Genomic DNA, 25393 nt, shown 5'->3' on the forward strand with positions numbered 1-25393 from the left:
AAGAATAATACAAGAATGGCTGTTTGCAATGAATGTTCTGCTCAAATATATAGAGGGGGCACATCTGCAAAGTCTTTCAGCACTACAAGTTTGATTTATCATTTGAAATTATAAAAAACCCTGAGTGCTTTAATGCATTTTATTGGCCTATGTTACAATGTTCAGTCAGTTAAGCCTAACGTAAGCTCAAAGATGGCCAAAAAATGTATTTTGCTAATTTATTTATTTTAAGTTATTGTTCTTTGCTGGAATATTTAAGAAATGCTGGGAAATTAAAAAATGTAAATGCAGTTTTTTATGTTAAACAAATGTTTTCTACCTTGTAATTTTGTAAAAGATTTTTTCTTTTAAAAGCATGCCTAAATCAAATTTATTTGATTTATGCAATGGTGAAAATTTTCATTTCGGTGCATCACTAGTTTTAGTAACATTTCATGCTCAGGCAGTCTGCGATGGCCCAGACGGGAGACACATGTAGCTCAGCTCTTTTATTTTTAATCCACTCTATATTCTTCTGGTCCGTTCTCCTATATGTTCCCCCTCTAACCCGGTACATACATAGGTTCCTCTAAACATCTGCTCCCGCTACAGTTTTAACTAAAAGAAAAGGCAGAAAATGTCAGAAAAATAAAAACGTAATAAAGCTAACTGGGTAGTTTTCAATTTTATCTCTGTAGTCATTCATGGATAAAACAAGCAGCACTGGTGTCTAATGTGCTCCAATACAGCAGGTCTCATCATTTTATTTTGAACACTGCCAAAACTCAAAATCTTATACTTTAACTTAAAACTTAACTAGAACTTAAAATTTGCTTGACACAAATGAAAGTTCAATTAAAACACGTGGGAAAAACACCTAACCTTTTAAGTGATGTGTGTTATCAGGTGTAATGGCATTTTTAGTTTAGAAATAAGAACATTTCTTGGTAAGATCCTTAGTTTTTTGAGTGAAGGCAGTGAATTTGGTCGACTGGTGTAAGTTCAGGGTTTTTAAATGCACAGCCACGAACCTACTGGATTATATAATTTAGTCTTAGTTATGTCAATTAACATCTAATTTATATTTATAATTGCTCTTTAACTAAACAAAAAAATGTTTTATCCGATTACTCGATTAATCAATGGAATTTTAAGTAGAATACTCGATTACTAAAATATTCGATAGCTGCAGCCCTAGTTTACTTCTGCTGTAAAGTTGGAAATTTTAACTTGGAGGTTAGAGGAGGTGGACTCCCTTTAGCACCCTCTAGTGGCCAGTCGAGGAACTGCAACCAATCAATGAGCTGGTTGGCCTTGACTGCAGAACCCAGCAGGTCACGTGATCAAATGCTTTGTCCATCGTTTGATCATGTCTGTGGTCGTAGTTCATCCCAGTACTTCAAGATTCTCAGGTTCTCAGCCACGTAAACATCTGTTAACAAGCAGAAACAACGATTTGTACATTTCAGAGTCGGCAAACTATTTTGTGAAGAACTAAATAATATTTTGTGGTTTGAGTTTGAAGAAGGAAACAGAGATCTGTGTTTGTCTCCTCAGGAGCTCGACTACGGAGCGCTGTACGAGGTCCGAACTCCGCATTTCTACGTCGAGGCCAATAAGATGCCGACGGCGCGGGTGAGTGAGGGCAGGAACATTGGTTTTTACGGCTGTTTTTCTTCAGTATACTGTCCAGTAAGTGTCTGGTGAAGCGACCCACCCAACCCTCTCCCGGTAGAGACCAGAACCCAGTAAGGGTTCTCTTTCAGACGTTCAGACGGCTCCCCTGCAGGTGCGGAGGTCCAGGTGTTTCCACAACCCTCTTGGTCGGTCACGCCCTCGTGTCCTCGTCCGTCTTCTCTGCTCTCTTAGGCCTCCACTTTTATTCCTCTTGAAAATATAAAGAGGTGCATCTGGTTTGTCTCTGTAGCAACCGAGCTGAGGGTTGGTGGGACGTTAGGTTTGGAAACAACTGGAAGGAAAGGAAGTCCAGGAAATAATTTATATGTAGCCATCTACAAAAGTTTTGAACGATAAAAAGAAAAGCAGGATAAAACTGGAACCTGGATAGAAAGTTTAAAAGAAAAATAATAAAGCTGCAGTTGAAGAAAGAATGAAGATGATGGAGAGAAGTGAGCCTGAATCCTGAAACTGTGGCGCCCCCCGGTGGCTGTTCTTGGAAACGTGGCCCGAAGGCTGCAGGTTCCCCGCCAGAGTCCATATGTGCCGTCGTCACCGTCCAGAAGAAAATAGTACAAGGGTTTAAAGTATAATTAAAAATGATATAATTTATATTAAAAATGGTTAAATGGGTTTTATTACTTATATAATAAAAATTCGGTGGGTTTAAAATACATATAGTTCATTTGTATGGGAGTTAAAACAAAAGGTAAAAGGCGTTTGTTAAATAAAAAAGATGAATGGATGAAAAATAAAAAATAAATGTACCAATCCCAGGTTAAATAAGGGGAACGGTCCCTGACGGGTGAACATCTCTCAGCCTTCTCATCCAGCAGTTATTTATGTGCTTGTTTTGGCTACTTTTGTCTTTTATTTCATTACTTTTTGGACCTGAGGAAGACCATATAAGGTTGAAACGTAATCCACCTTTTTCTTTTTTGAGCACACCTTTCTTAGTTTTTTTGTACAATTTTGAGCACACCTTTCTTAGTTTTTTTATACAATTTTGTATGATTTCATTTTTTGGAAAAAAAAGGAAACAAATAAAAAATAAAATAGCCGAAAAAGAGCCGAAGGGCTCCCAATTTCAGCAGGACTGGGACAGGTCCGTGCTCCTCCCACCTTCTTTGATAGAAGGCAGGTTTATTTTTCTAACCCTCACCCTGCCAGATGTGTACCTGCTGTACTCTACTGCCCTTACTTTTTAACAACTTGTGATTTTTATTATTTTACCTCCTTTCTTATCATTTTATTTCATTTTATTTGTTATTTACTGTTTAATTGTGTCTTGCCGCTTTTAATGTTGATGTAAAGCACTTTGAATGACCTTGTGTTGAATTGTGCTATACAAATAAACTTGCCCTGCCTCCTTTTTTATGTATAACAATAATACATATCTTGCTTCTGCACCATCCGAACTCTGACGTGGTGCAGCAGCGGTTTCCTCCCGGGACTCTAACCTGTCTTCTCTCCTGTTTCAGTGTTCGGTCAAAGCGCTGTACGACTACCGAGCGCAGCGGGAGGACGAGCTGTGTTTCCCCAAACAAGCCTTAATCCACAACGTGGACAAGCAGGAGGGCGGCTGGTGAGCGGCGCCGCCGGCGCACGTGCCTGATAAACCCGTGTCCCATCCACCCGTGTCCCCTCCACCACATTGACTGCGTTTCCATGCATCAATAACCCTTTTAAAACCTGAATATTAGCAATAACCCGGTTTTGCACGGCCATGTAAACACCAATAACCCCTTTGAATAACCGGAATTTACTCATATTCGGGTTTTTAAAAACCCCAATATGACCCCTGGGTTACTCCTTTTTAAACCCGAATATTGGGTCATGTAAACGCCAAACGGAATATCCCGATTAAACAGAACATGAATTTGTTTTCTGCGCATGCTCTTTTCGCAAATAATCCTGGTCTTTTGAGTCCAGGAAGTTCTTATAAACACGGAGAAACGCAAGACCAGGAGGAGACTAATCACTTCATAAATGTAATGAAGGATATGAACATTTTGGCATTTGTAGACGGTAGAAAGTACGGGGATAGAATATTTAAAAGAAGGTGAGCGAAAAGTTGCGCGAAGCAGCATTTGTTTTGAATTTGGATACAGGAAAAAGAAGCAGAAATGATGGGAATTGCGTCATCACGTTCTCTGCGCGTTGCTGGTTTGATGGAGATATCTCGAATGATTAATTACCATGGAAACGGAATATTCAGAATGTTTCAGTAACCGGAATATTAGCAATAACCCGAATTTTGACTGCATGTAAACGTAGTCTGTGTCCCCTCCACCCGTGTCCGGCCCGTGCTTGACGTTTTCTCTGTGCAGGTGGCGCGGCGACTACGGGGGGAAGAAGCAGCTGTGGTTCCCGGCCAACTACGTGGAGGAGGTGGCCAGCTCGCCCACCAGGGACCTGGACGAGGCGGTGAGTCCGGACCGACACCGAGGAGGACCGGTAGGAACCGCTCATGTCCCGAACCGTCTGACATGCCGGTTACCGGTGTTCTGTCGATTTCTGCTGCTTCATCAAAAAATGCTACCGCAGCATAAACCGATAGCGTCTATCTATCGATTTTTGCTACCCTATCAAAAAAAATGCTACCTAATGGTTTTCTACCTTTGTAGAGCTACAATTCTACTGTGTTTTACTCCCTAAACCACTTCCTTTTCCCCCAAGTGGTCCTTGTCTCTTGCCAGGCCGTCATTGTAAATAAGAATGTTTTTAATGACCTGCCTGGTTAAATAAAGGCCAATGAATATCAAATAAAGCGATAGAATTGTTTTTTTTCTACTTATCGTATAATGTTCACAAAGTTTAATGCAATTCATGTCATGGGTCGTGTATTTTGAAGGATCAAATACTCAACATCCCATATTATCAATTTTAAATCAATATTTCAGGGGTAGCATAATTTGATAGTTCATTAACATCCTATCAAATAATGCTCCCGTCACTTAATGCATTCAGGTAAGACGACTAATCAACTCACTGCCACCGTAGGATGAATGTCAACATACTTACGCCTCAATTTATCAATTTTGTAATCACTATTTTTGGATTGATAATAAGATAAAATAATAAGAAATAAAAGTGATTTTGAGGATGTTACTCATCGATAACTGCAGCGTGGACTGAAGGGATGCAAGAAATTATGGGCGTGGCAATCAAACTTTGAAAATCGACTGTGCGCGTGAGCAGAACCACAGAGTAGCAAATCTCGATGGGTAGCATGGATTGACAGAACACCGGTACTGGTTCTGGGAGGGGTTCTGGACGGGTTCAGGTCGCGGCTGGTTCGGCTCGGGTCACCAGGCGAACCGTTCAGACGTTCAGACGTCTGTCAGATGTTCCGTACGGGATCGATTGTCAGAACCGGAATCGGGTTCAGGTCCGTGACGGGGAGAAGACGGAGGAACGGAAGTAAACCTGCTGTTGAGCAGGAGTCAGTTACCACGGTAACAGGCTCCGGGTACCAGTTACCTCGCTTTCTGAAACCGATGGAGGTTAACTTACCTCGAGTTTCCCCGAGTCCAGGTTCAACAGAACCCGCTTTGTGAAACGGACCCTAGATCTCTTTAATCTGTTTAATCTGTTTAATCTCTGGTTCCTGGATGGAGACGTTTGTTCAGGGGAGAAAATATCACATTTATAAAGTTTTCTAACCGCTTCTTGTAAATGGAAAGTAAATAAAAAAATAGATTTTACTGGACTTCAGCGGGACCGGACTTCTCCGGGACCAGACTTGACCGTGCCCAGACTTGACCGGGACCAGACTTCTTCGGTATCCGACTTCAGAAAGTTCTGATGAAGTGAAGTCAGAGAGCCATCATCTGTTTGTGAAAACCGGTCCGTGATGTTTCCAGCTAGAGTCTGCTGGTACCGTGTGCTCTGCTTTGATCTCAACCTCTTGACCTTTGTTCACTTCATTCCTTTGTGTTTCAGTCGACGGAGAACAGTCCTCTGGGAGCTTTCCTCAAAGGCTTCATCGACGTCCCGTCCTGCCACGTCGGTGAGTCCACGTCAACAACAACTTGGTTGTGTTTTCTGAGCAGGAGGAAATCAGTCGGCCACTTTCAGACCCGTCAGTCTCTCCTGGGTCTACGTCAGCTTTGGGTCACCGTACCTGTGGTGGGGTTTATTTAAGAAGATAAACAAACTCTCCAGGACTTGAATCAAGCAAACTGGACCTCCTGTGTCTTTGGTTCTTGAGGATTTGTGACCTTCAGAACCAACAAAAAGGAAGTCCGGTTCCCTCAGTTCAAGTAATTCCTGAAAAACAAGATAAATGCCGTCCCGTGTTCTGATTGGCTGAACATCTGGAGGCGGATTGGTCGAGTTGGCGCAGCGTGTTTGCCGGTCATGAATTGGCGCTCTGTTATAAACGTCTAAATCGGGGGTCGGCAACCAGTGGTTCTAGAGCCGCATGTGGCTCTTTAGCGCCACCCTAGTAGCTCCTGGAGCTTTTTCAAAAATGTTTGACCTTTTTTTTTTCCTTTTTTTCTACTTTTTTTTTCGTTTTCTTTTTCTTTTTTTTCCCCTTTTTCTCTTTTTTTCTTTTTTTCCCTTTTTTTCCTCTTTTTTTCCTTTTTTTCTCTTTTTTTCCTTTTCTTTTTTCCTTTTTTTCTCTTTTTTTCCTTTTTTTCTTCTTTTTTTTCCTTTTGTTCTCTTTCTCTTCCTTTTTTGCCTTTCCTTTTCAATCTTGACATTCCGACTTTTCTCTCGACATTTCGACTTTTTTCCTCAACATTTTGACTTTTTACTCAAGATTGTACATTGATCTTGACATTTAGACTTTTTTGTCGAAATTTCCACTTTTTTCTCTCGACATTTTGACTTTTTGTCGACATTTCGACCTTTTCTCGAAGTGCATAATGAAAAAAAAAGTTTTCCCCCAGTTATAACTAATATAGAAACATGCAGCATGTGTTGTCTTCATTCTAAGGCTTATACAAGACTTTTCATTATTTGCGGCTCCAGACATATTTGTTTTTTGTATTTTTGGTCCAATATGGCTCTTTCAACATTTTGGGTTGCAGACCACTGGTCTAAATGAACGCGCTGTTATTTTACATCCCAAACTTATTCTGTGTTTTCAAGTTTAAATTGATATTTACTGTAACGGGCGAAGCGCGTCATGTCCATGTCGGGGGACGATTAGTTTATCTTGTTTTTGCAGTGAGCTGACGATGGTACTACATAATGAAATGTTAAATACTGAACTTTTTTTTAATAAAAATTGTTCATCATCTGGTAATAATCTGCTAATAATCATCAGGTGGTAATAATCTGCTAATAATCATCAGGTGGTAATAATCTGCTAATAATCATCAGGTGGTAATAATCTGCTAATATTTATCTGGTAACAACCTGGTAATAATAATCTGGTAAATATTAACTGGTATGTACATTTACCCTTTAACACCTCGGTTTAAACACGTCCATTTGGACTCTTTCCTTATTTCTAATCAAAATGTGAATCAAAATTATTTTACCCTTTTTTATACTTTCAGCATCTGGCCGTTTGTTTAGTTTACGGCACTTTGACTAATAAAGGTTCAGGGTTCAGATATCAGGTCAAAAACATTTCATCCTGAAAGAACTTTTGGTCTCATTTTCTTATTTCTGCTGAATCATGAAGCAGACTTGCTAACGTGACGACGTTAACGTGAGTTTAACCCCTCTCTCTTTCCCTGCAGTGGTGCACAAGGACGGGAAGAACTCGCGGGCCTTCGTGTTCACCATCCACTCGCAGCACCTGTCCTCCCACCCGGTGCAGACGCTGGACGTGGCGGCGGACAGCCTGGACGACCTGACCGGCTGGGTCGCCAAGATCCGGGAGGCGGCGCAGAACGCTGATGCTCGGGTCAGTGTGACGCCGCTGAGATTATGATGAATTAGAACGATGTAGATAAGTCAGGAAACATCTGGTGGAAAAACCTGCTAAACCTCTTTAACACGTTCTTTCCAACCAGGTGAAGAACTGGACTGAAACTGAGCGTCTAAGGCCACGTTTACATAAAACGGATATTTCCCCCTCTACGTTTTGAAAAATACCATTGACCAATACAGTGGCCAAACAAATTGTAAACACAGGTCGCACACATGATGATGCTGACGTTTCTGTCGCATAATGTGACGTTCTGAAGCCTAAATGTCCGTTTCCCTCCGTTTACAAGCAAACGTGAAGACAGAGTTTTTTCAAATCCCCACTTTGGCCGGAGTTTTCAGAAATGATCATTTTTGGTGACTTTGAGCTTCGTTTTCGTGTAAACGAACGGCCAAAACACATGAAAACACCACCATTTTTGCTATGTGTAAACGGGGCCTAAGTTACCAAGAATAAGACTAATAAGAGATTATCCAGATTTCAGTAGATCTAATTAAACAATTGACCGTTTGTCAAGCCCTGCCAGCGTTGCTAGGTCGGACAAAACTGTCATCTCTCCGTCCACTTCCATGTAAAAACAGGGTTTTACATCACTTTATTTCTAATTAATGTACCAAAGAAAATCAACAGCGACTAGATATAAATAAAAAGGAACACTTCAGGTACTGTGGAGTTAGTTCAAAAACTGAGGTTTTTGGTAAAAATGAGATTTTTTGATGAGTTTAGCTGATAGCACGGTAGAAGGGTTGAACTGCGAGTGTGTTTGTATCCAGAACAGACATTTTTCATAATTTACCGTTGGTTTTGGGATGATATGTATTCCTATGATTATTTCTTTTACCAGTTCCCTGAACACACCACTTACCCGTTGTAAGATAAGTAAATAAACGCGTTTGCGGCTGTAGCTATGGTTTGAAGCTGCTGCCTAGCCGACTTTGTTTTGGAAGTACGGTTCAGATTTCTGCCAGTTTGGGGATAAAAATACGCTGCACCTTCACTGCACTACAAGTGTTTGTTTTACTAATATAAAGTTTAAAATAATAATCCAGTGATTTAAATTTGTTCGAGTGTACTTTAATGTCCCTCAACAGTGTAGGATTTTAGAACATCAACACAGCACCTAGTGCCGTACTGTGGCGTATCACTCCGCCCAATCTAAAACAGACTAATCACTACAGATAAACTGACTAGTGTCATTATAGTCCCTGATTTACATCAGAATATAAAGAATATATTTATAAAATAATGAACCCTGAATTACCAAAATAAACTTCTTAACAAAAATAAATCTCCTCTTACACTTGTAAGATGAGCATGAATCAATCTGTTTTATGATGTAAAATTGTATGTATTTATTTACTTTTATTTATTTATTTAATTTTAGTTGTTAAATTTCTGGAAAAGAAAAAAGTCAAATCATACATGAAAGAAACTATTCAGTTTGTGGCAAAATATTTGTACTTGTATGAAACTGAAGATGCATAATGCAAACCTGACATTTACTTTTAGTTCAGTTTGTGAAAAATGGTTGGCCTGGCTTTCTCTTTAAAACTTAAACAGTTATAAAGCATTACAAACTGAAACAATAGGGCAAATGCACAGCATTGTTTTGTATTTTGTATCTTTCAAATAAAAGACAATTTTTTCAAGTCATATGTTCCTCATGCAAGGTTGTTAAAAAAATACTGCTATAATATCGTATTGTTATTGTGACCTCAATATCGAAAGTTACGCCTGTAACTACGGTTCTATGAGTCCCGGATGACCGCCAGGCGGTGCTGTAAGCACTGGATATCTCCCCCTCGCGCATGCGCATGTCGAGTACAATACCAACAATGTCACGTCACCCGTGACCCCTGCATGACCCCCGGAAGGGTATATCTTCCGGCGTCAGCATGGGATCTTCTCCTAGAATCTTCTCGCGAGAGCACGAGGATTCGGAGTGACCGGCAGGCCTGGCGGTCATCCGGGACTCATAGAACCGTAGTTACAGGCGTAACTTTCGTTCTATTTCGTCCCTACTGACCGCCAGGCGGTGCTGTAAGCACTGGATGACGAATACCAACAATGTCACATAGAATCCCGGTCACATACCTCACTGATCAGGGGCAGAAGGACCCGGGAGTAGAACCACGCCCAATGGTTGGGGAGTGGCGACATTGATCCGGTAAAACCTGGAGAACGTGTCTGGCGACGTCCACGAAGTCGCGGTGCAGATGTCCTCCAGAGGCACCCCCTGCAGGGCAGCCAAGAAGCTGCGACGCTTCTGGCCGAGTGGCACCTTACCCCCACTGGTAAGGGGCGGCCATTGGCCCTGTGGGCGCGCTCGATGGTGTCCACCACCCAGTGGGACGGCGCTGTCCAGAAACAGCACGCCCCCTGTTGGGGCCACCATGGCAGAGAACAAGCTGCTCCGACCGTCGCACAGGCGCGGTAGCGTAAGCAGCAAGGGCCCGTACGGGGCACAAAGGGCTCGGCCCACTCTCTGCAGGACCTAGGGCAGGAACGCCACGTTCGGCCACAACATAGCCCCTGAGCTGACTGACAGGGCATGTAACTCATCGACTCGCCGATGTCATGGCGAGGAGAAAAGCTATCTCCATAGAGAGCCACTTCAGGCCCACCCGGGCCAAGGGCCCAAAAGGGTGGAGAAGAGAGGGCACCTAGCACCATGGGCAGGTCCCACACTGCTCGGGGGTTTATATTCACGTATATGTTCTGGTTCTCTGGAAAGCGTCTAGAGACAACATCTGTTGTATTAGACGCTATATAAATAAAATCGAATGGAACCAAAAACTGGGGCCTTTGGGCCCCTCGGGGGGGTGGGGGGGCGTAGCCTCAGAGCCCCCCTGAGAAAGAGAAACCAGCCGGTGGCACCCCACGGTGGCATTCTCAACCAGGGCATGTTGCGATGAAATGACCGCCACATGCACCCTTAAAGTGGACTGAGCACGGCCACCATCCAGGAGGGACCGAAAGGAACCCCAGGATCGTGGCCACGGGGCAAAGAACAGGGTCCTCTGCCCCGTCTGCACACCAGGCAGAGAATCTCCCCCACTCGCACTCATACCAGAGGCGGGTGGGAGGCACATGGGCATTCGAGATGCCAGCCCTGACGGGTTCAGGACAGCTTGACAACAATGGGTCGGGCGCCGCAGCGGCCAGACTCAGAGCCAAAAACGACGGGGTCGGGGTGCAAAACCTGAATCCCCGGCTGGAAAAGACGGTCCCTCTGGGGGGCGTCATGTCGTGTCGCAGCAGAGCCTCCGCAGCAGTGGAAACTACGTTTCCCCGGTCGGAAGGGGGCCACCAAGAGGAGCCCGTGAGCCCTCTGGAGGACCCTCTGCAAAAGGCGGCTTGCGCCGGGAGAGGAAGTCCGTCACCCGGTTCCTGTCTCCAGGCAGGAACATCGCCCGAAGGCCGGGCAGGCGAGGAGCTGTCCACGCTAGGAGGCCCCGGGACACCTGCAGCAGCTGTGCAGAGTCGGGGCCCCCTCTGGTGGCCGATCAAGGAACAGTGGACACACTGTCTGACTGACCCGGCACGTGCCCCCCCCCACAGGAGTTGCAAAAAAAAAATGTTAGTGTGAAGTGCAGAGCCCAGAGCTCCAGCACGTTGATGCGGCGCGTGCGGACCCGGGAGGACCACTGATGACAGCCTCCCGGCAGGGAGGGGACAGCATCTAAGGGCACACCCCTCAGCCGGAATGTCCCGTCTTTCCAGGGTGCAAGGGTATTGACACACACCTGCGAAACCCTGACCAGCCTGCGCCTGTGCGTCTTGCCATCCAGGCGAGGGCTGCACATTGCAGGGGGCGTAGCGACAGCAGGCCCAAAGGTATAAGAGGGGCAAGGGTTGCCACCACGCACCTGGTGAAAAAATCCTCGGTGACAGGGAGGGTCCGCACAGGAGCACCCTGAACCGACAACGGTGGCCCCGGTAGGCGAACCCCCGGAACCACCGGTGACGTGCCGCGACCGGCACGTGAAACAAGCGCCCTGTAGGTCCACAGTTGCAAACCACTTCCTCCTGACCAACGCAGAGCATCTGCTGTGGTCAAGCCTCCGGAAGGGCAGGACCTTCACGTATTCGTCAAGGTCCCTCAGGGCCAAGATGGGACGACGTCCGTCGTCTCTCTTGCTGACGAGAAAGTAGCTCAAGTAGAACCCCCAGGCCGCGGCGGGGGGTCCCCCGGCATGATGGTGCTATGATGGGCCAGAATGTTTGCCGGGTCTCTGACGATGGTCATCTCAACCCGGCTGGAGGTAGGAGGCCGGTGTCGGAACTGCAATACGTACCCCTGGGCTAGGGTGGAAACCACCCGGGCCCCGATGAGCAGGCAGCCCAGTAACTGAGCTGCTGCCGGGAAAAGCAGCCGACGACCGGCCCCATGGCCCTAGCGTCGTCTCCCCCGGCCTCTGGACGTGCCGGGGGGGCGATGGTCGAGGTGAACACCCAGACTCTGCCGGGGCGGTCCGCGCACAGGGGGGCGAAAGCCCCCGGCAGGCTGTCCAACGGGCCATTGGGAGCTGCGCTGGCTCCCGTGGGCAGGTGGTTGGGGGCGACATCCAGGGGCGGACGAAGGACCCCTCGGTGTACTGGAAGCGGGCGCCCTCCTGTGAAGGTGCACCAGTCGCTGCCTGGTCTCATCGGCCAGGGCGGTGCGGTCCAGAGCTTCCAGGGCAGTTGCCCCAAACAGCTCCCCCGGTTCTGCCGGTGCCTGACGAAGAGCACTGCGAGCAGTCTCTGTCAGGGGTGACTGCGCCAGCCAGACATGACGGCGTGTGTGCACCAGGGTGGACATCAGCCGCCCCAGCTCCCTCGTCTGGGAGGCAAAAGCCTGTAGGGACACATCACACAAGTCCCGTGTGGAACCGTCCACCTGTGCACCCTGCAGGGAGGTGGAGAGAGCCAGTAGCAGATGAGAAAGGGTGTTCCCCAGCCGGCCGATGCGCGCCGCTGTGTCATAAGCCTTACAAATATGCCCATCAGTAACCCTACACTGGGTAGAGGGGCACTTGGGATCTGGCTTCAGAGCCTCATCAGGAGCCACTATCAGCGCTGCAATGGAGGGCTCGATGGGGGGCATGTGGTGGAGACCAGCCACTGCCGCGTCCTCCATCGCCGTCAGAGCGCGGTCATCAGCTGTCAGCCTGGAGAGGGCTGTGACATCTCTCCAGCATGAGTGCAGCTCCCTCAAAAAATCCGACGACGGCGGAATGGTGAATTCCACCGGAGAAGGATTGCGCCTGTGGAAGGCGCTAGAGGCCACCTCCGCACGCGGTGCATCCAGCTGCAAGTGTGCCAGGGCAGTGCGGATCACGCTCTCCACGGAGGAACAAGCCGTCCCCTCCCGAGAGCTCTGGGCAGATGAGTGCGAGGAGAACCCCGAGCGCTGTGAGGCCGGGTCCCCTGATGGCACGTTGAAGTGGCTCGCCGAGGCTGCAATGGAGATGGCGTCCTCTGGCAGCGGCGGTGGCGACCCCAGAGCAAACTCTGGCATGGCAGGTTCCACCTGGCCAGTACCAGGTTGCAGATTGAGGAGGAGCGCCTTCATCTGCTCCAGGTCGGCAGCCAAGCGATCCACCATCGAGGAGAGCTGGCTCGTCATCCGCCGTCGTTTGGGGGCCCCCACCACTCTCTTTGCCGATCGCTTCAGAGAAGACTGCGGCTGGGATGAGGGGAGGCTGGCCGACGGCCCCGGCTGCTCAGGGCCCAGGCATGACACGCAGAGGTCCTGGTCAACCGCAGGATCCAGGGCGGCCATGCACCCTGAGCATGAACGCTCCATCACAGCGACCGGTGGGAGAGGGAGCGGACACGCTGCCGTCGCCACGGATGTGCTGGCAGGAGAGAGGAGCGGACACGCTGCGTCACCACGTAGGTGTCAGTGGGAGAGGGGAGCGGAAACGCTGCCGTCACCACAGCGAGCACGCTGCCGTCACCACCGATATGCAGGTGGGAGAGGGGAGGGCCACGCTGCCGTCAATACGGGTGTGTCAGTGGGAGAGGGGAGCGGAAACGCTGCCGTCACCACAGCGAGCACGCTGCCGTCACCACCGATGTGCAGGTGGGAGAGGGGAGGGCCACGCTGCCGTCACCACGGCTATGAGAAAAGGCAAAAAAAGGCATCTTTACTCAAAAGGAAGAGAACAATCCTCTCCTTTTTCTTTTCCTTTTTTTTTTTTTTTTTTTTAAGAAAAAATAATTGCAAGGAAAAAAACAATGTTGTCACATTAATAAAGTGGGAGAGGGAGCAAAACGCTGCCGTCACCACAAATGTGCCGGTGGGAGAGGGCGTGGCCTTCACCACGGCTGTAAGAAGGACAAAAAAAGGTGTTCTTTTTTTTTTTCAAAGAAAAAAATAATCCCTTTCTGTCTTCTTTTTTTTTTTTTTTCCAGCAGAAAAAATAACTGCACAGAATGTTCAGGTGTCGGGCGCAGCCAACAGCTTACCTTCTGTCAGCTGGGCCAGGGGGGCGGGGCGGGGAGACGCCGCCGCCGCCGCAACGAACACCAATAAATACCAATAAATACCGCGCGGCCACAGCCTCTTGGAGGACGACAGAGATCGTTACTCCTACCTTACGGCACGAAGCTGCACGGGGGCCGGCGGTTTTAGGGAGGAAAGGAAGAAGCTTTTAACCAGCCTTCTATTTCCGTCCTGTACTTCAGCGCGACGCGAGAAGAATAAGGAGAAGATCCCATGCTGACGCCGGAAGATATACCCTTCCGGGGGTCATGCAGGGGTCACGGGTGACGTGACATTGTTGGTATTGTACTCGACATGCGCATGCGCGAGGGGGAGATATCCAGTGCTTACAGCACCGCCTGGCGGTCAGTAGGGACGAAATAGAACGTGTATCGTACCGTATCGTGAGATTAGTGTATCGTTACACCCCTAATACAAGATAAGTAAAAACTAGGCTTTTTCCATTGATGTGAATGAGAGAGATGGCTGTTTTGTCCAATAATGGAGCAACGGAGGAGGATGTTTCCGATTGGTCAGTCAGGGACCAATCAGAAGGTTGATAAAGGGTCAGTTGCATTTAAAAGGGTCAGAACCTACATGAGGCGTCTCGATGCAGAAGGGCGATGAAACAAAGGAAGTATAATGATTTTAAGGCACAAAAGATGATTCATTCTTACAATTCAAGTAGACAAAAACATCTTTAAGGTTGTGTTATCTTTTTGGGGCAGACTACCAGTCTGTACATTTAGAGTCACCAGTTAGATGATGTGAGAACTATGACAGAACAAGTGTTTTATACGACATTTTAACACCTTAATTCTACATTTGTTTAACGGCAGCAACTGCCCACTAAGAAAATATCAAGTGAAATGTCCCACCTTGCCATCTCTGACGCGGCTGCCTGCTTGTCTCATCTCCATGGTAACAGATGCAGGAGGAGAAGCAGATGGAGAGGAGGAAGAAGATCGCGGTGGAGCTGTCGGACCTGGTGGTTTACTGCCGGCCGGTCCCGTTCAACGAGGACAGTGAGGATCATTTACTTACTTATTGAAGCAGCACGTCCTCCTCAGGACTCGTCCCTCGCCTCATTGCGTCTCCGACTCCCCGTTTCCAGAGATCGGGACGGAGCGCGCCTGTTACCGGGACATGTCCTCCTTCCCCGAGACCAAGGCGGAGAAGTTTGCGACCCGCGGCCGAGGGAAGCGCTTCCTGCAGTACAACCGGCGGCAGCTGTCCCGGGTCTACCCCCGAGGGCAGAGGCTGGACTCGTCCAACTACGACCCGCTGCCCATGTGGCTCTGCGGCTCGCAGCTGGTGGCGCTCAACTTCCAGACGCCAGGTCAGTACGCCGCGGCCCCATAGTCTGGTTTCTGTTCCAATTCTAGTCTTTGGGTCCAGCTATAATTTTAGTTTTTATTAGTTTTAGTCACGTTCATTCTCCTTTCAGTCTTGTCAAGTTTTGATCAAAGTCTTTTTATTAGTTTTTTATCATTATAACAGAACCATACAGCCAAAAAGAAAAGAGAAACAAAAACAAGAAAAAAAAAACCCAAAAACCAGACATAAAAAATAACAAATTGCCAGATAATCATCAGAGGTTCCTAAGGGCCAATATAGATTAAAATGAATGAAAACCTTTACATGATATTATCAGCATCCATACCCTCCACAAAGTTCAGGAAAGGCTGCCAAATCCTATAAAATGTCTCAGTGGATCCCCTAACAGTGTAGCTGATCTCTTCCAGTTTGAGATGACCCACGACTTCCCTGATCCAGTGATTAGATGATGGTCCAGCAGAATCTTTCCATTTAAACTAAATCAGTTTCCTAGCCAGGGAGGAACAGAAGGCCATCATGTTGGTTTCCCGCCATCTTATTATTATCTTATTGTTACCTTATAGACTCAAGAATACATTCATTCCAGATACAGAAGACTCTAATTTGAGTTTACAACATATTTATTTTTCCCCATTTCTCCCCATCTATTTCTTTTCCAACGACATATTGGGTTTTGTTTTCCACGTCTATGTAGGAAAGTGTATCCAAAGATGGTTCTTCTTCTTCTTCAGCCCCAGAGCAGATCCCTGCGTTTCTCTATGTAACTTTGTTTTTAATGTACGTGAACCTAGAGCTCTGCGTTAACGGCATCAGCCTCTAACTCTGCAGCTGCATCTTCTGGATCTGAATCCCCACTGCAGCGACTGGGATTGAGGACTAACGTCACCCAGCAGAACTAAACCAGAGAAACTACTGAAAACATGGACATTAAACCAGAGGAAACTACTGAAAACATGGACATTAACCCTCCGGGACACCTTTAATAATTGTTACACTCTGACCCCTTCGCGCAGAAAACGCGCTTTTCATAAGGTAGCTATAAAACATATTATACATTAATATTATATTCCACTTTAATTGAGCTAATTTCTTTCACCAATATCTGACCTAAGTGTTGATATCAAATATTAATGATATTTTAAAGATTTAACCCTTTAAATGCCAGGTTTTTGTCACGATGCCACCATGTTTTTAGATGAAAAAAACAGAAAAATTGAATTATTTTCAATATACTACATGCAAAGTAGATTTTTTTGTTTTGGGTTATTACAGCCTGGGATATGTCAATGATGAGTAGCAACATTGATTTTCATGCATTATTATTTTTTGTGCAGTGTCAAATAGTTACACTCTGACCCCTTCGCGCAGAAAACGCGCTTTTCATAAGGTAGCTATAAAACATATTATACATTAATATTATATTCCACTTTGATTGAGCTAATTTCTTTCACCAATATCTGACCTAAGTGTTGATATCAAATATTAATGATATTTTAAAGATTTAACCTTTTAAATGCCAGGTTTTTGTCACGATGCCACCATGTTTTTAGATGAAAAAAACAGAAAAATTTAATTATTTTCAATATACTACATGCAAAGTAGATTTTTTTGTTTTGGGTTATTACAGCCTGGGATATGTCAATGATGAGTAGCAACATTGATTTTCATGCATTATTATTTTTTGTGCAGTGTCAAATAGTTACACTCTGACCCCTTCGCGCAGAAAACGCGCTTTTCATAAGGTAGCTATAAAACATATTATACATTAATATTATATTCTACTTTAATTGAGCTAATTTCTTTCACCAATATCTGACCTAAGTATTGATATCAAATATTCATGATTTTTTAAAGATTTAACCCTTTAAATGCCAGGTTTTTGTCACGATGCCACCATGTTTTTAGATGAAAAAAACAGAAAAATTGAATTATTTTCAATATACTACATGCAAAGTAGATTTTTTTGTTTTGGGTTATTACAGCCTGGGATATGTCAATGATGAGTAGCAACATTGATTTTCATGCATTATTATTTTTTGTGCAGTGTCAAATAGTTACACTCTGACCCCTTTGCGCAGAAAACGCGCTTTTCATAAGGTAGCTATAAAACATATTATACATTAATATTATATTCCACTTTGATTGAGCTAATTTCTTTCACCAATATCTGACCTAAGTATTGATATCAAATATTCATGATTTTTTAAAGATTTAACCCTTTAAATGCCAGGTTTTTGTCACGATGCCACCATGTTTTTAGATGAAAAAAACAGAAAAATTGAATTATTTTCAATATACTACATGCAAAGTAGATTTTTTTGTTTTGGGTTATTACAGCCTGGGATATGTCAATGATGAGTAGCAATATTGATTTTCATGCATTATTATTTTTTGTGCAGTGTCAAATACTCACACTTTGACCCCTTAGCGCAAAAAACGCGCTTTTCATAAGGTAGCTATAAAACATATTATACATTAATATTATATTCCACTTTTATTGAGCTAATTTGTTTCACCAATATCTGACCTAAGTATTAATATCAAATATTCATTATTTTTTAAAGATTTAACCCTTTAAATGCCAGGTTTTTGTCATGATGCCATGTTTTTAGATGAACAACACAGGGAACACAGAGCAGCAACATTGATCTTCATGCATTATTATTTTTTATGCATTTCAAAAGGTAGCTATAACACATACTTTTTTACCCAGAAGTGAAACAATGAACAATGAACCAGGAACAGTGAGCCAGGAACATCAAAACTGACTAAATAACATTCAATAACATTCAATAACAGCAACAAAATTGTGACAGAGAGAAAGAGACTGTGTGTGTGTGTGCGTGTGCGTGTGTGTGTGTGTGTGTGTGTGTGCGCGTGTGCGTGTGCGTGTGTGTGTGTGCACGTGTGTGTGTGTGTGTGTGTGTGTGTGTGTGTGTGTGTGTGTGTGTGTGTGTGTGTGTGAGTGTGTGTGTGTGTGAGTCAGTTCAGGTGAGGCAGGAGCTGCAAACAATTTGGTAGTGCTCCATGCAGATGGGACTGTCGCACTTTCTGCAGGTGGAGTAGACGTAGGAGTTTGTTGCTGGTGCTCAAAACACACTGCCTCCTCCTCTGGGTGGTGTGTGGGGATGGGCTTGCACTTGAGCTTGGACCTGGGTCTCCTTTGAGTTCAGCACCAACACCAAGGCCGCAGCAGCTGGTGTGCGGGGAGGTGGCGTCTCCTTGTCATTTGTGGAGCTACAAGAGTCTTCCCCAGCTCCTCAATGAACAGCCTCCTCCGCTAACTTTTTCCCCGTTGCCATGAGGGATCCACGGTGGTCCAAAGGATGAAAGCAAATTTCACTGCCACTGAATTTCCCCACTTCTGGAAGTCTCATCTTCCTCACTGTCAGAGGACACATCAAAGCTCTCAGAAGACGATTCAGACACCGGTTCCTCGTCTGTAGTATCTGTGTTCTCTGTGTCAGATTCCTATTGCCCGCGATCAGAATCAGACTCCATCGCTATGTCCAAAGCGTTGTGCACTCAATAGGCTCTCTCCATCTTGCCAAATAAGAAATGACTAGTTCCACAGGTTGCATTTTTATAAACTTTGGCTGCAGTCGCTGCTGTGTAAACGACTCAACAAAAAGCATGATTCTCTCTATGGCTGCACCTTTCATGTGATTCAAAATGCCCCATGTTTGGATTTATTTGTGTTTATGGACCTCTTGTGTAGGTGTGTGTGGTGTGCATTTATACAAAATAATCTTAGAGGGGCTTTAAACTTCTGCACAAAAACGATGTGAATGAATGAAAACAGTGGCACTTGAAAGCCTTTGCTCATAATGTCATAAGGTCACACACACACACACACACACCACACACACAAACACACACACACACACAAACACACACACACACACACACACCCATATACTAACTGTACATGCACACATACACACACACACACACACACATTAAGGGAGGGGGAGGGGTGAATTGTGACGGTGCCATCCAGTGGAAATAGCATGTTTTTTCTCCATATGCCAAATATGGTAAAAATGAGGTAATCTGGTTCAGAGTAGTAAATATGATCAATTCCAAGGCAAAAGACCAGATTGACACCTAGATATAATAAAATGCATTTATTATGCTTTAATGGAAGCGAGATCAAAAATTGAAGTTTGAATGGGTTTCAATGGCGCGTTTTTTGCGCTAAGGGGTCAGAGTGTAACAATTGTATTTTACAGAGTGTATTTTAGACTTACTGTAGGAACTGAGCTGGAAATATAAAGATCATATAAAAATACACAATCTCACCAAAATTCATGCCATATGGATGAACTCAGCCAAAATTATCCAAAAATGAAAAGTGAAAAGCGCGTAAAATGCGCCTAGGTGTCCCGGAGGGTTAAGGACCTTTGGTTTTTATTTTGTAATCTACATTTCTCGTCTCGTTTTTATTCCTCTACGATATTGCATTATATATTTAATTATCGTTATCGTCACATGACCAGCATTTTCGTTGCGTCTCGTCTCGTTTTCCTCAGGTGATAAAGGTTCGTTGACGATATTTATTCATAATTTTCGTTAATGCCACGCAGCTGATGAATCCGTCTTAGAAACAGATTCCTGAATGAAACCTCCGCTTGTCGTTGGCAGATAAACCCATGCAGCTGAACCAGGCTCTCTTCATGCTCGGCGGCGGCAGCGGCTTCGTGCCGCAGCCCGACATCACGAGGGACGACGGCTTCGACCCGTTCGACAAGGACACGCTGCGCGTGGAGCCGATCACCATCCAGCTGCAGGTGAGACCGGGGGAACGTGAGCACGATGTGGGGGGGTGGGGGGGGTAAGATCCTCACTGACCCCGCTGTGATCTCCCCAGGTGCTGGGAGCTCGCCACCTGCCCAAGAACGGCCGCAGCATCGTCTGCCCCTTCGTGGAGGTGGAGGTGTGCGGCGCCGACTACGACAGCTGCAGGTGCAGGACGGACGTCGTAGGTAAGACGGCGGGGCCGACCTCAAGCTGCTCATTAACCCCCCCTAAACAGCTAGTTTATCACTAAATCTGTCTATTACCACCTAAAAAATGTTGCTAGAATTAAGGGGTTTCTGACTAAACAAGACATGGAAAAACTTATTCATGCATTCATTTTCAGTAGGTTGGATTATTGCAATGGCATCTTTACAGGCCTGAACAAGAAATCTACAGGTCTGTCTTAAAATATTTGAATATTGTGATTTTCTGTAATGCAATTACAAAAACAAAAATGTCATACATTCTGGATTCATTACAAATCAACTGAAATATTGCAATTTAATATTTATTATTTTAATATTGCTGATCATGGCTAACAGCTTAAGAAAACTCAAATATCCTATCTCAAAAAATTAGAATATTCTGGGAATCTTAATCTTAAACTGTAAGCCATAATGAGCAATATTAAAATAATAAAAGGCTTGCAATATTTCAGTTGATTTGTAATGAATCTAGAATGTATGACATTTTTTGTTTTTTTAATTGCATTACAGAAAATAAAGAACTTTATCACAATATTCTAATTTTCTGAGACAGTCCTGTATCAAGCAGCTGCAGCTGATCCAGAACGCTGCCGCCAGAGTCCTTACAAACACCAGGAAACTGGACCATATTACACCAGTCATGAAATCACTACACTGGCTTCCAGTGAGTCAACGGATAGAGTTTAAAATCTTACTGCTGGTCTACAAAGCACTGAATGGTCTTGGACCAAAATACATGCTGGATCTGTTAGTTCCTATGAAGCTCCCAGACCCCTGAGGTTCATCTGGATCTGGTTTGTTGTGGTTCCCAAGAACCAGAACCAAGCAAGGTGAGGCAGCGTTCAGTTATTCTGCTCCTCACCGGTGGAACAAACTTCCTGTAGACCTGAGGTCTGCTCCAACTGTCAGCTCCTTTAAATCAGGATAAAAACATTACTGTTTACTGAAGCTACTCCTAAATTAAATACTTACCTGCTGTACTCTACTGCCCTTACTTTTAACAACTTGGGCTTTTTATTATTGTATTTATTCTATTTTATTTCATTGTATTGTATTATTATTTCTTATTTCCCTTTTTAATTGAATTGTTACTGTTTAATTGCGTCTTGCTACTTTTAATGTTGATGTAAAGCACTTTGAATTACCTTGTGTTGAATTGTGCTATACAGATAAACTAGCCTTGCCTTAAATTAAATACTTACCTGCTGTACTCGACTGCCCTTACTTTTTAACAACTTGTGCTTTTTATTATTTTACCTATTTTCTTATCATTTTATTTCATTTTATTTGTTATTTAAGCGTACTCTTAAATTAAATACTTATGATTTTTGAAAACCACGCAAAGTTACACTAGTTGTGACGTCAAATTGGTTTAATTCACTGTATGAATTGTTACAGATTACTTTTGTAATACTGTATTTGACCCGGTCTTTGTACGTTTTGACCGTATAGAAACGTAATTCTTGCCATTGTAAGAATGAGATGTACCTGCTGTACTCTACTGCCCTTACTTTTAACAACTTGTTCTTTTTATTATTTCACCTCTTTTCGTATGATTTTATTTCATTTTATTTGTTATTTACTGTTTATTTGTGTCTTGCCACTTTTAATGTTGATGTAAAGCACTTTGAATTACCTTGTGTTGAATTGTGCTATACAAATAAACTCACCTTGCTCCCCCCCCTCCCAGCTGACAACGGCCTGAACCCCGTCTGGGTGCAGAAGCAGTTCGTGTTTGACGTGCACAACCCCACCTTCTCCTTCCTGCGCTTCACCGTCTACGAGGAGGACATGTTCAGCGACCCCAACTTCCTGGCGCAGGTGACGTACCCGGTGCGGCTGCTGCGCACAGGTGAGTCGCCAAGACCAAGGTCACAAGTTCATGTTCAAGTTGACTTTATTAGTAACCGTAGGTAGATTTGTTTTGCAGTAGATGGAAGAAGCATCTCACAAACAATCTTTACAGACATTGGCCGGGTTTCCCAGATCCGACCTCTCTTAAGGATTTAAGAGAGGTTCAAAGAAGGTTTCACTTAAGAGAGAACCCTAAGATACGGGTGTTTCCCAGATGACTTCTTAACACCGTTCTTTAGTTTCGCTCTTTCAGAAGCTCTTTGGAGCAGCTGTCCGGTTCTGAAACCAAATCAATCGATGCCAGGCAAATCGATCACCGATCACTATCAGCGCATTTTCACAGCAGCACTGCTACCTAACGCACTAATTCCTGCTGCATGTGCGTTATAATGAAAAATTAAGATGATAAATATAATTCAATGACCCTTTTTCATCCAAACGGTGCGTTACTCCGTTATTTCTGGCTACAGTGAGGCTTTTTTTCCCCACACGCAGAGACCGGGAGGAAACGTGGTGGGCGTTTGTGTGCGTTCAAAAACATGAGCGGTCAAGAGCCAAGAGAAGGCGAGTTTCGCAAATCGCAACGTGGAATTACAGCAATCCCTGGTTTTTCGCAGGGGTTATGTTCCAAAAAGAACCCGTGATAAGTGAAATTCTTTTTACAATTATAGAGGGCTTCAGATTGCAGAGATCAGCACCGCCTCGCACGTATTCCACTGCTCTGATGCTGCTGCATCCCGACTCGCGCTGTAGCGTCTGTTTATCCTAAACCCCGCGGTGCAGGTGGGTTTTTTCAAGAGAAGAAAATAGTTATGGGTCGTTGTCTTCGCTCTTTTTTCTTCTGGGCAAAAAGATTCTTTAATATAAACCGACACTATTGATTATATTTGAGACTGTAATGAACGATTCATCAAAGGATCCCGTTGATCAGCTGCTGCTTCCCTGTCATCACACATGTAGGTGCTCGGGCTCGGGCTCGGCGCAGGAGGATCGGTGTCCCGGCTGCCTGGACAGCCCGGTCCGACAGCACGTCCAGGGGACTGAAGTGCTGACGCACGAATGCGTTCATATAAACAGTTCTGCTTCGCGCACGGCGACGCGGTTGATTTGCAGCGAGAATATGCTGTATAGAAGCCAAATTATCAAATAAATTATATTCATGATGATCGTTTTATTTGTGCGTAACGCATAAAGCATATACAGGAACACACTTGTTATTCCTTATTTTTCTTCTTTTTTTTTCCCTTTGCTGTCACCAATGAAGGCTAAACAATATAAACCTAAAGTATAAAATAAATCAAAATTTGTGCGGGGTGCATTGTTTTAATATCTCATTGCTTGGTGTGATATTGATTTGCCTGACGCGGCTGGATCTGTGAGTCTTTGTTCACTAAGATGGTTGTAAAGACTGGGTCAGCAGCATCTTTCATTTCCTTCTTAATGAAAGAGATTCTTAAGCTAAGAGCAACTCTGGGAAACGCGATTTTCTTTCACACGCTCCTTAAGAAGGTTTGAAAGAAGTCTTTCGCTGTTAAGAACTACTTAACTGATCTGGGAAACCGGGCCATTAACAGGTTTATGACAGCACAAGAGAGACATGGCAGCTACTCACAATGCTCACTGAACAGGATAAAAGTAGATGTTGCCCACAAGGTCAGGGTTTCAAATAAATAGAAATAAATATGTTAAAAGCAGGATAGACCTCAGCAATAAATAAAATGCATTAAGATTTGTTTAAAAGAGAGACAGCAGCAGGGACAAAGCTGTTCCTATAGTTCCTAGTTCTCAGGACTGTAAATCTGCGTCTTGATGGCAGTAGCTGGAACTTAGTTAGTTAATATTGATTTCGGTCAATCACAAAAAAAAATCAACAAACAAGATAAACGTTTTTTCCCTGGTCAACATTGTGATTATTTGACCGAAAAGGTCTGGGCTTGAAGCATAAAGCTTATCTTGCCCACCTTTTAACAGAATATAGTATACAAAAAAACAAATGAAGTATCATAAGTCTACACAAAATAATAATAATAGTAATAATAATAATAATAATAATAATAATAATAATAATAATAATGATAATAACAATAATGATGATGATGATAATAATAATAGTAATAATAATAATAATAGCAATAATATGATAATAATAATAATGATAGCTCTGAAAACAGAAAGTGAAAAGATGCTAAGGAAACCGGCAAAACCAATTTAGGTTGTCATTTAATCTCATGCATGTGTGCATTCTTCTTTGTTTGCTTATTGTGTTTCTGTATATGTGTCCATTATCTTTGCTTTGAATAATATCTTGTATGCTTTTATTGAATTTGCTAGTTTAAAGTCATTATCTAATGAGTTCCACAGTTTTACTCCTAAAACAGATAAACATCTGCCCATTGCATTTGTTCTAACTGTTTTTGTGTCAAACATTGCTGTTCCCCTGAGGTCGTGTTTGCCCTCTCTTGGCTTGAACAGTTCCTGCATGCAGCCCGGAAGTAAATTGTTATAAGCCTTGTATACTGACTCCCTAAGGGATGGGAGGCATCACTGGGATGGAGCTGGAGCTGCAACTGCTTCACATACAGCGACTCCAGGCCCAGCTGTGTTTCCACAATCAGCCGACCACTTAATGATCTGGTTGAGTGAGCTCCTTTCTTTTAGGGGCAGGTTTCCGAACCCTGACGCTAGTGAAAAGGTTAAAACTGATTCAATAAAAGCATGATGAAAAAGTGTCATCATGGTCCTGTCTATGTGGAAATGGGAAAACTTCCTCAGACAGAACAGCCACTGGTGTCCCTTCCTGCTCACAGCTTTGCAGTTCTCTTTAAATTTTAGGGTAGAGTCAATGATTGTCTCCAGATAATTATTGGACCCGGTTGTCACGACCCGTCCCGTGTTTTATTCTCCCGTCAGGTTACCGGAGCGTTCCTCTGAAGAACAGCTACAGCGAGGAGCTGGAGCTGGCGGCGCTGCTGGTGCACGTGGAGATCGTCAACGCCAAGGTGCTCCTCCCTCCTCCTCCTCCTCCTCCTCCTCCTCCTCCTCCTCCTCCCTCCTCCTCTTCCTCCTCCTCCTCCGACCCGGTAGCCTTTTATCAGTCCCAGTAATCCAGTAAACACCTGAAACTGGTGAAGCCCCTCCCACCTCGCTTTGACGCCAGCCGCCCCCCAGGGCGGCCCC

The 25393-nt window shown here is 44.5% G+C and overlaps 1 protein-coding gene across 4 annotated transcripts in view; it reads left to right on the forward strand.

Annotated features, from left to right (window-relative positions):
- Window positions 1–25393, forward strand: part of LOC133458677 (1-phosphatidylinositol 4,5-bisphosphate phosphodiesterase gamma-1-like) — a 75585-nt gene that overhangs the window by 45920 nt on the left and 4272 nt on the right. For 3 of the 4 annotated variants that reach the window (XR_009783961.1, XM_061738835.1, XM_061738838.1), the window contains 11 exons: window positions 1537–1614; window positions 3138–3241; window positions 3987–4113; window positions 5602–5668; window positions 7356–7522; window positions 14947–15043; window positions 15133–15357; window positions 20001–20146; window positions 20227–20341; window positions 22053–22214; window positions 25127–25215. Coding sequence is in view for 3 of the 4 variants with exons in the window: in XM_061738835.1 (XP_061594819.1) it covers window positions 1537–1614; window positions 3138–3241; window positions 3987–4113; window positions 5602–5668; window positions 7356–7522; window positions 14947–15043; window positions 15133–15357; window positions 20001–20146; window positions 20227–20341; window positions 22053–22214; window positions 25127–25215 (1377 nt within the window). In the remaining variant the exon portion in view is untranslated. The remainder of the gene's footprint in view (window positions 1–1536; window positions 1615–3137; window positions 3242–3986; window positions 4114–5601; window positions 5669–7355; window positions 7523–14946; window positions 15044–15132; window positions 15358–20000; window positions 20147–20226; window positions 20342–22052; window positions 22215–25126; window positions 25216–25393) is intronic. The other variant, XM_061738837.1, reaches the window with a different exon arrangement.

The sequence above is a fragment of the Cololabis saira genome, chromosome 13 (genome assembly GCF_033807715.1).
Source record: "Cololabis saira isolate AMF1-May2022 chromosome 13, fColSai1.1, whole genome shotgun sequence".
NCBI classification, from domain to species: domain Eukaryota; kingdom Metazoa; phylum Chordata; class Actinopteri; order Beloniformes; family Belonidae; genus Cololabis; species Cololabis saira.